Source organism: Sparus aurata, chromosome 10, assembly GCF_900880675.1.
Source record: "Sparus aurata chromosome 10, fSpaAur1.1, whole genome shotgun sequence".
In the NCBI taxonomy this organism is placed as follows: domain Eukaryota; kingdom Metazoa; phylum Chordata; class Actinopteri; order Spariformes; family Sparidae; genus Sparus; species Sparus aurata.
The window spans coordinates 12,089,609-12,100,446 of NC_044196.1; the positions used below are offsets into that span (position 1 = coordinate 12,089,609).

Sequence of the window (10,838 nt, forward strand, 5' to 3'; positions counted from 1 at the left end):
TTCAAGTTCAATTTTCAATTTTATGTTGCAGCAACGATGTGCTTTGTGCTCAGGTCAGGTTTTGGTACAAAAACCATTCAGATAGGGTTTGGAAAATATCATAAATTTGGCTTACCTGTTTTGGTCAGGACAAACACAGCTGAGGTCAACGTGAAAATATGCAGTGGTGTCATGCTTATACATTTTTAAACACTGTCCTGAACAGTGGTCACTGGTTTGCCAGCCATGTCGCCTCCATCCCAGACATCACAGTCAGGTCAAAAACATATAAAATAAACATGATATGCAACGTTTTGTAGGAAAATGTCAATATCTTTTATATGACGCTTAAATTTGAACTGCCTCCATTTTATTTTGAATAAAAGAATATTTACTATAAATAAATCTATTCACCTATAACAGGGGTACTCAAATACAAATCTTAAAGGGCCACCAAGATTTTTTTCAATGACTCAAAGGTCCATGTGTTGAGGTCGGTCAGGCCACATGCAATAATACTGTAATATTCAAAACAAAGGAGCAGTTCGCGTATTCACATTTCGCCGGAAAAATGTGAATACGCGAACTGCTCCGAAAACGAAAGTGAAAGTTAAAAGTTGCGATCGCAGCGGTGAGTGACCCAGCTGTATGTGTATCGTTGGCATGGAGACAAGTCCCAGTGTACACGTGCTGACCCAACCAAAACACATGATGAAGGAATAACAGTTCGGGGGCCACAAACAGGAGGCCGGTGGGCCGGATGCGGCCCGGGGGCCGCCTATTGAGGACCGCTGACCTATAAGGATGTCTGGAGTGTTCCAGCAGGCCCCAAAAAACTTAACTAAGATTCATTACATAGAAATAAGTGTAGGAGACTAATCATTAATACGGTATTGATAAAGTTTATTAAAACAGTTTTAACTTATCTTTTTACAATTAGGATGAATAAGATCTTTTTCTCAAATTTCTGACTTTTCCCCAAAATTTTGACTATTTTCCCCCAAATTTTGACTTTTCCTCTTAAAATTCTAACTTTAAGGGGCAACTTTGGAATTAAAGCCAAAACTAAAAACAAAACAGTTCAGACTAATAATACTTCTCAGAATAGCCATGGAACTGAAAGATTAGACACAAACTGCATGGAGTCACATGAACACATGTCTGCATTTTAGAGAAATGAAACTATACTCTTCATGGTCAGATCCGACGTTAATTCAGAGAATTTCTTTTTCAGACAAGAAAGTTGCTTCACAGTTTTTTCATCCACTACCTAGAATCTCCCCTGTCTTCTGGAAACTGTCATACTGATCTGTCTGGAAATGTAAGAGCTGTCTGAATTATGTTAAGACATTTTCTTCAAGAGAAAGAAGCGCTGTGTTTTTGTACTGCACACAATTCAAAAATAAGCCAATGTGTTTTGAACATCAGAGCTTCAAACAAACATCTGAGTCCTTTTAGTAATTCCTTCTTCGTCTCTCGATATTCTTTCAACCTTATTGATGAATGCACAAGCAAATAACAAACACAAGAATAAAAACAACTCAAGTTTCAAGTAACTTACTGACACTGTTTAAACTTTCACAGAAGAGTTGCAGCAGTAATCAGTTTCAAGGTATATCATGGTATGAAAATTAATGGTTTCGGTACCATATACACATTTATTGATCTACGGTTTTTAATATTAGTGTTTTTGAGGAATATATATTAATCATATTTCCAGTTTATATCCACATTTATTCAACCCAGAAAAACCTTCTCTGTTCACAGTACCTTTCAGGCTCTTGGTTGATAATAATAACAACTGTATAGTACCATGAAAATTATTGTACCTTGAAAATCTCATACCGTTGCAACCCTTTTACAGATCCCCTTTTAAATCACTCTCACCTGTATATGAATATAAACGTACTGTAAGACGTGTGCAGAAATGTGCAAAGATCTTGAAATAAAGGTTATGAAACAGATGGAATATGTACAGACATGAAAAACAACAACTTGTGTTACAATAAAAATACAATCACTCCCATGAAAAAGGCTCAAATAAAGTGAATATCAGTGTACAATTTCAGAATCCCACTCATGTGCACACTACATTTTAGTATTTTAAAATTGAAAAACGTTGACATTAGTGCTGCGTTAGCTAAAGTGCTTAAACTTAACACACCACTGGCTACAATATATGTTAATGTCTCTATCATAACATCAAAGATTAACGTCACACATGAGTAGTAACAGGGCTAACGTTAGCTAGCTGACTGCACAATCAACGACAACGTATCTGTATCAAGAAGTCTCTGCTGCAACAACAGCTTGATGAAAATGCGGTAACCAAACTAGTCACACAAAAAAAATATGTGAATGTATTGCTGATTAAAGATGTAAGGTTAAACTTAAACATGATAAAGTAACATGGCTAACTATAGCTCGCTAACTACACACTCAACCACAGTATAATAGGAGATCCCAGCACTTCATCATGTAACTTATCTTTCTCAGACTTATGTAACTTGTTACCACCCGCCCCAGAACATATTTTACATAAAAAACAAATGTACCTCAAAAGGAAGAAAAAAAAAGTATTTATCTTTAAAGCCCGGAAACCTCGATCCATCAGAGTAAACATTTGGTATGTAATTAGCATGATGGCTGTAAATATTAAAAAAAACCAAACACTGCTTGTAAAGCTTATTGCAACAGGTAAACAAAGTGTGAATGCTGAAGTGATAAGATAGAGATAAAGAGGTAAAAAGGCACCTTTGCTTATAGACAGCTGAGTTTAAAGGGTCAGTTCAACCCAAAAACATACATACAAAAGGTTTTAAGATATGTTCTGGTCCCCTTCTGAGTTGCTGGTTGGGGAATCTCTCCGCACCAAATGTTTTGACACAGTTATAAAATGATGCATCTACACTTTTGATATCTCTACATTTATTTCTTCTCACTGTATGACTCCTTTTTAAAAAATAGCACATTTGTAACAATCCCTAATTGAATCTAATTAAGGCCTCTCAGCTGTATTTGCATCAGCGCACCAGTTAAGTAGCTGTTCCTGAGTTACGGTGTTGAGTTAAGTTGACCTTTTTTGATATAAAATGCAGTGCACGGTCCAGCTGCTTTCATGACTGTCAAGTTTTTCAGTAAATCTGGAAAGGCTTTCAGCTGATACAGTATTCAACTGTTCTCTTCTCAGTCGCAGTTCGTTACATTAAGGAAATAAAACTCCTCGGTTATGTTCAGGAGAATATTATGGTCTGGATTCAACCAATAAATCAGCGTTCCCTTTTGGGTTTACACTCAACAGGAGCATGCAAAGACAGGCAATGTTCGGCAAAACTAAATATCATCTGTTTGAAGTTACGAGTGTTGAGACGCCGAATACAAGCCGACACACTCACTTCACCATCTTATCCTTTTAGACATTTGTGTTAAATTGTGAAAATGCATCTTGTGAGGTCACAGTCACCTTCGACCACCAATTCCAATGAGTTCATCTTTCAATCCATATGGACGTTTTGCGCCAAATTTGAAGAAGTTCTGTTAGAGCATTTTCAGGACTGTGTTCATGAAAATGTAACGGACCCACAACCTAAAAAACTATTGTCAGCACAGACGGGGAACAAACCTGTGAATTTGCTTTACATTATCCTAATGTTAAGTAAATAAGCCTTCCTCTCCAAAAATCAAGAAGTAGCCTGGCTTATAACATAAACATGGCACAAATGTTTACGTCCAATACGTTTCACCATTCAATGAAAGTACGGCCCAGTACCATAAAAATACATAATGTCAAAATCATAATGTGCAGATTTTGGTTGTAAATTCCCAATTTTTTCTTCGAGACTAAAACACATCGTGTTACTGTGGGTTCAAGGTTTTTTGTAAACATCTGATATGCCAATCTTTTTTGTGCCAACACAACACAAACTTCTGTCCAGCTGACAGACCACGAGTTGTTCATCTCAAATTAAAATTTCAAATCTAATTTAATTTCTGACAAACCTGATCCCATCTCTGCTCTGTTCTAATCACAACAGCGCTTGTTCATCATCAGATAGATGTTCCAGAGGGCTGAAGCGGTTGCTGTACATGGTGTATCGACGTTGGGGCTTGGTAACAGGTTTCAGACGAAGCTGAGACTCGGGGAGGCTCATCGTACGCTTAACAGACGTTCCACCTGAAGCGAAGGCTGAAGAAGAACTGGGCGGAAGAACAGCCGAGGTGTCTGTGAGAAGAGCAGGGCTGCTGGGGTTGTGAGGGCTGGATCCTGGATCTGAGACACCCGGTTTTGGGTCTTTGTTCTGGGCAAAGCTGACAGATTTTGGACGATTGCTGCCGGTCGAGGCCGCTGGTTTTGGGTTGTCGCTGTGGGGAATGTTGGAGGTTGGATTAACGGGTGGTGGGGCGACTGGAGAGGATCGGGGAGGACTGTCGTTAATCGTAGCCTGGCCGGGCTGGTGCACGACAGCGCTCCTCTCAGAGACAAGGTCATTCAGGTGTTGAGTTAGTCTGCGGACAATGTCTTCCATTACATGATGACCCAACGGCAGCTCACGTATTTTCCTCAGAAGCTCAGTGGTGGCGGCTCCCTGAGGGTAGACATCTGAGGGGTCTACATTGCTGCTTGCTGTACTCTGGTCTGATGATTGTCTGGACAGTGGCAACTTTTGTCCCCCGACTGTGTGAAGAAAAGATAAAAATGGAATTTCAGTTTCGGTACTAGGAAGGGCTCAAACATAACAGAAATAAAAACAGATTTTAACTGAATGTTTCCATCATTGCTGCAAGTCCAGTATGAAAGTTCTACAGAGGGGTTCCCAGATGGTTCTGTGTGACAAAGCACCTTGAACACCAGGTTCATCAGTTAAACCTTCAAGTTTCTTCGGCTATCAGGAACAAAAACTGTGTTTTTCCGTAAACTCTGTCTGACAAGAGCTGATCTGCCCTCAGTTAAGCCCGACTTTGGCGCCATCTGGTGGTGAACATGAACTGCTCTCACTGTTGTTGCAACACAATTTGAAATGATGCAATAAACACAAATACTCTGCACACATCTGTATATTTAAAGTATTTAACGGAAGAAGCTGGGGATGAAGTTTTCCATCACCTCTCAACAAGAACCAGTGTTAACAACTTACCAGTTATTCCACACATCTTGTTTGTTAACACACCACATGCAAATAGGATTATGAGAAGGACTGCGATTGCAACAGCGACAGCGATGGCGGCAGTTTGAGTGCAGGATCTCATGCAGTTATCTGAAATGATAAAAAAGATTAAGAAGAAGTAAGAAAGAGACAACCTGACTGGTTTGTTGCAACTGAAGAAGAATACAGAGAATTGTTAGCACATTTTTGTAAACTAATAAACTAATTGTGTCTGACTGAATAACAGAGCTGATATTCATTAAGGTGGATTGTTGAAGCTCGATCTCACCTGGTATGTAAATCTCTGTAACCCTCGTCTGGTTTGTTTCAGGCTGGTGAACTCTGCAGGTGACGCTGCGATGAAGGGACAAGAGATTGAGATTTAGTTTAGGTTGTTTTTTAACAGAGAGAGATGCAGAATTTTAACATTTTAATCTCATCAATAAACTTATTTTGGAATTTGCTTTTGCCCGCATGGCACAGGATTCAACCAACAACCTCGCTGATGTCTTAATATACATCTCTTGAGTATTAAACTGAAGTCAAACCTGTTGGTGTAAGTCTGTAAAGTCATTCTCCTGGTGATGGTGAAACATCCTCTGTTATCCATATGAGTTTTTGGCTCTTCAGCACTGATGCTGTTTCCGTGTTTGTCAAGAAATGTGATCTCGGGCTGCGGGGACCAGCAGTCGGCCTCACACTGCAGGGTCACTCCACCATCGACAGCGGGAACAGCCAACAGCTTTGGCTCAGAAACTGCATCTAAAAACCAAGAATTAAACAAGGTGTGACCTTTGAAAGGTGAACCAGAGAACGTGAGGGGATAGTTTGACATTTTGGTAATACTTACTCACTTTCCTGCGGGAGTTTTAGCTTCAACATTGAATAAAAATTAACGTTCTCGGATTCCAGCCTCTTAAATGTGAATATTTTCTGGTTTCTTTCCTCCTCTATGACAGTAAAGTGAATATCTTTGGGTTGCAGATGAAATAAGACATTTCAGGGTGACATATTTGTCATTTGAGAAACACTTAACCCCAACAACTAATGTAAAAAAAAATCAATTCGACTGGACGTACCCACAGAAAGCTGTACCGTGACGTCCTTCTGCACTTTATTCCGGATCGTCTTACAGATGTACTTTCCTGCGTCGGAGAGACGCACGCCGGAAATCCTCAATGAGATGTTTCCATGTTTCAGCTCGTCCATGATGAGGCTCGTTCTGTAATGAAAGAGTGCATTCTTCTCTGCGTGGACGTCACGGCCGTTTCGGTACGCGAGGATGATGCGTTTGGGAGCCAGACCTTCCTTGGACCATTCGATGGCTGGGAGGTCACCGGTTTTGGTTTGGCAAGGCAGAACGACTGTTTCGCCAGCAAGGGCCTGAACCTTCACCGGCACACTCTCTCCCGAGGCTTCTCCGCGCAAAAACACAAAAAACATGGTGATCCTGTTGTGTTGTAAGACCAAAACCAACAATGAACAAAATTCGCCTGTGTTGCAAAAAGCCTGTTACATCTAATTCCAACATGTTCTCACTCACAACTTTTCAAATATTCCATTCCATTCAGTATTCACCTTCAGTTTCCACATAGACGGCGATGTCCGTGTGGAAACTGTCTTGATTTGTTGGTTTTGTGCCCTAACAACTGTCTTGTGTTTATTATTTTTCTTACTAAACCTGCCCAGCTGCATACGCTGCTTCGTCTTTAAGGCTTGGTATCGTTAAAAGAACACCTGTACTGATACAAAACCTTGAGTTTGATAATGTCTCCCACCAATTCTGTGAAATTTTTTGTAACAAAAGATGACATTACACATCTCTGGGTGTAACCTGATGCCAATCAAGCAGCACTATCAGATCTTGGCACAAGCATGCTGCATACTCCTTAGGTAGTGAAATTGGTACCAAACAGTCAAGACATTTTTCGATACTATAAAGTCTGGAAGTGATTTGGTCAGTGCAATAAAAGCATCGTAGTCCAATAACCAACCCTAGTTGTCTAGTTTCCTGCTTCAACGTACCCAAGACAAGGAAGTTCAACTGGTGATCCACTTCTATCGTAGACTTAACGCTTGAATAAACTATCCAGTAACTATCCAACAGATCTATCAAGTTGTCTTTACAGCAGCAGAACAGTTTGACAAGTTGTCTGCTGCTACTTTAAAAACAAGTCAACTTTGACCTTTTAGTTCCACACTGGAATTTAACCGAGCCAAAAGTTTATTAATCCACAATAACAGCGTGTTTTTATACTCCTGTTTCAGTAACCCTTGCCAAAAAAATCACAGCCTTCAGCTACATGAGGAAGTGACTGATTCTTTTCTCTATGAAAGCTTACAAATCACTTTTGAAGATTAACGTCATCAAATGCAAGCCAGAGACAAAAAGTGGAAGTTATAAATGTGTTTCTATTCTGTTTTCTAAACTTCCAAGTGTCTTTGAGTTTGCTTATTATTAGGGCTGGGCGATATGGCCTATAAATTGAATCTCTGATTTTTTCACACGATTACGATTTTAATCCATTTTTTTTTTCTTCTCAAGAACAAACTTCAAATTACAAAGAAATTATTAAAAGCATTGCTTTTATTTTAATGCTATGATTTACAACAAATTCGCCCTGCCACTGTAAACGGTGCAGCTTCAAACTCACTCGAAAAAATATATAAAAGTGCATCCTTCTGAAAAGACTGTGTCCCTTTTTGATAAAATGCTTTTGTAAACATAAATTTAACATGTCAGATTGCTTGCTATTATAAAAACATAAGTTTCCATATTGGTATTGATAAAGTGTGAACATAACTTTCATTAAATACTTTATTTTGCAAAAGGTGCCTTTATTTACAAAAACGTGTTTTGTATCCCTGAAGATATGTAATCTAAATTAAACATCTGCATGCATTGCATAGTAAACATGACATGTTGGTAGATGTACAGGACATGTTTTACACATTTTTGGTCAGGAAGACGAGCGCGTCTGCTTCAGAAATGCAGCTACAGGATCATGCTGGAGAGCAGAATATTAACTTCTCTTTTCCTTCAGGGGACCACAATGACTCAGGGAAATTTAACGAACCCCCACCCTATGTTTTGCAACCCATGTGAAGGATATTTCTTCATTGTTATCTGTTCTTGCAGCACGTCTACAAGGTAGAATGTCTTTTCCACACATTACCACTGCTGGATCCAAGTTTTGGTCCAAGACAATATGCGACTGATCTCCTGTCATCCTGCTCACACTGAAGCTACTTTATAAGCTGCTTTTAAAAGCCACAACGCTGCCAAGTGGTCAACTGCAGTTCAAGACTTTCCAAGAGATTTCCAACTGTTTTTGGTTTGAACAAAGGGGACTATCTCCACCATCATCAAACGTTTTTGTAGTGACGCAACTGGATTTTTTTTAGGGGAACTGGGGAAATTTCTAACATCTTCAGTGGTCACTAAAATGGGAAGTCTATTTTAAGCCGAGCCGTGAGGTTTCCTGACCGTTTGTGCCTGAACCTAAGCAGAACATAGACGCAGATCTGAACCTGAACAAATGTAAAGTTGTCACATAAATAAACATTACGTTTTCACATATTTTTTTAGTTTTGAAGAAACAGACATAGCTAACATTAATTCTGTTGATTTGGTTGTTATGACATTGTCCTCTAAAATCTGCTTTATTGAACTCGAACACTGCGATGACATAATATTGCAATTATGAGTAAATACCTGCAAAACCAGGGACACGGTGTCATATTTCATGTTTTTTTGGATAACGCGTATTATTATTAGCAAATAATTTACACCAATTTGAGAATGTTTTGCACTCCAGCAGACAGCATACATCAACACCAACACATTACAGGTCAAAGCAGCACCACAGACAGTCAGCACCAGCAAGGAGATGATAAGGAGAGAAATTCACCAGACTCCCTTTAAAAAATCGCTCAATTTTGTGAGTTGCTGAGTAAGAAGAAACTTTAAGAAACTCTGTTTCTGACAATGTCTTAGTTTTGGTGCCTTCTTGTAAATTCGGCATACGTTAAAGCCCCCCAGAGCACCTTTATGAATCACTAAACACACCACCATCTTATCATGCAACACTGAGTCTCATGAGCTTATCTACTTTCTTGTGCCATAGCAACCAAAGTCACTACAATTACATTCAATTAAATTTAATTATAATGAGATTTATAATGACGTAACTCGTTTCGCACCCTTATCAAGGTGAAGTTAAGCGCTCAAGTGTAAACAAACAAACAAAACAAGCAAACAAAACGTCAAACTTCATTCATACCTGTACAGAGAAGCAGCAGCGCGGCGAGCAGGAACAGACGACGACGACACATGGTGGAAAAGAGGCAAAAACTAAAGAAACAATGCAAATAATCCGGTTTAAAGGATGAAAACAACAATTAATCGATTGTCTGAACTTTATAGGGACGATATCACAGCCTCCCGTCGTCGCTCGTGCAGCTCATCTGGAAGATATCAGCAAACAGACGCACTAGATTACTTTCGGTTTCGCGTGAGGCATTCAAGACACGTGGGAAACTACCACTACTACTTCTGCTTCTTCTAAAATTACAGTAGTAAGTTCTTTGGACCTGTCAGTAAATATTGGTATGGAGTTATAACAACTCTTTTGCAAATGATTTTGAACCAAGAGCCTAATATAACCCTCATTTCTTTTAATCCATTCACTCTTCTGGTCAACAAGCTGTTACTGGGAACATCCACAGAAGACCATTACACAACATTTGGGCCTCTAATTTATTTATATCATATATTCTCCTGCCACTGAATTAATATTCCATCCATTACCCAAATGTAATTAAGTTGAATTCTTTAAAATGACGTCATTATTTTCCGTGCTGTCGCTCTCTTTCTCTGGTAATCAGATTATCTTGATTTAAGTGATGAACACTCATGAAGTCAGACAGAGTTTGTGTCATGTTTCTCTCCAGCAGACAGCATACCTCAACACCAACATGTGACACGTCAAAGCTGCGACATCAACGACAGTCAATAAATTCACCAGACTCCCTTTAAAAAATGCTTAATTTTGTGAGTTGTTGAGTCAGAAGAAACTTTATGAACTTTAAGAAAGTCTCACTCTGACAAATTCTTAGTTTTGGTGCCTTCTTGTTAATTCAGCATACATTAAAGCCCCAGGATATTACACATTTTTTTGTTCCTTAACTGGACATCAAGAGAGGATCAGACTGGCAGCATGAGTGGTGAGTACAGTCTGTTGGAGCTATTTGATTGTTATTAGTATTCATTGATTGATTTAATGATTCCCCTGTCTAGCATGTGAAGTGTTTGACATTGACCTTTGTTTTGCCGGCGTACAATACAAAGCCTGTGGTGCAAATTTGCATTTTGAACTGTTACACACTCCCTTTAGCAGTAACTGAAGGGACACTGCACATTTTTAGGCTGTTATCCAGACTTTTGGGTCCTTTCATGGGGTCAACACTGAATCCTACATTTCCCACAATGCAACTCGGAAGCATCTTTTATGAAGTTCCTCAATCTGTGAAAAGGCTTCTGCTGTCTCATCAGCTGTCACTAGAGGTCAGACTGTGACCAGTTACAATGACACACACACACACACACACACACACACACACGTGAGAGCTGGTGCTTAAATTTGGATTTAAGAGGCTCAGCTTGTTTTAAACGCTTTATATCTTTTTTCTTGAGGAGGTTTTGGATTAGAGATG

At 39.2% G+C, this 10,838-nt stretch overlaps 1 protein-coding gene across 1 annotated transcript; it reads right to left on the bottom strand.

The window, feature by feature from the left end:
* Positions 1 to 865: 865 nt before the first annotated feature.
* LOC115590608 (butyrophilin subfamily 3 member A2-like) lies at positions 866 to 9,607 on the bottom strand. Its single transcript, XM_030432034.1, has 6 exons — positions 9,407 to 9,607; positions 6,203 to 6,538; positions 5,672 to 5,885; positions 5,413 to 5,477; positions 5,115 to 5,234; positions 866 to 4,654 (listed from the first exon to the last, which is right to left on the bottom strand). The coding sequence occupies exons 1-6, from the start codon at positions 9,456 to 9,458 to the stop codon at positions 4,005 to 4,007; spliced, it is 1,437 nt and encodes a 478-aa protein (XP_030287894.1). The 5' UTR covers positions 9,459 to 9,607; the 3' UTR covers positions 866 to 4,004.
* Positions 9,608 to 10,838: the final 1,231 nt, after the last annotated feature.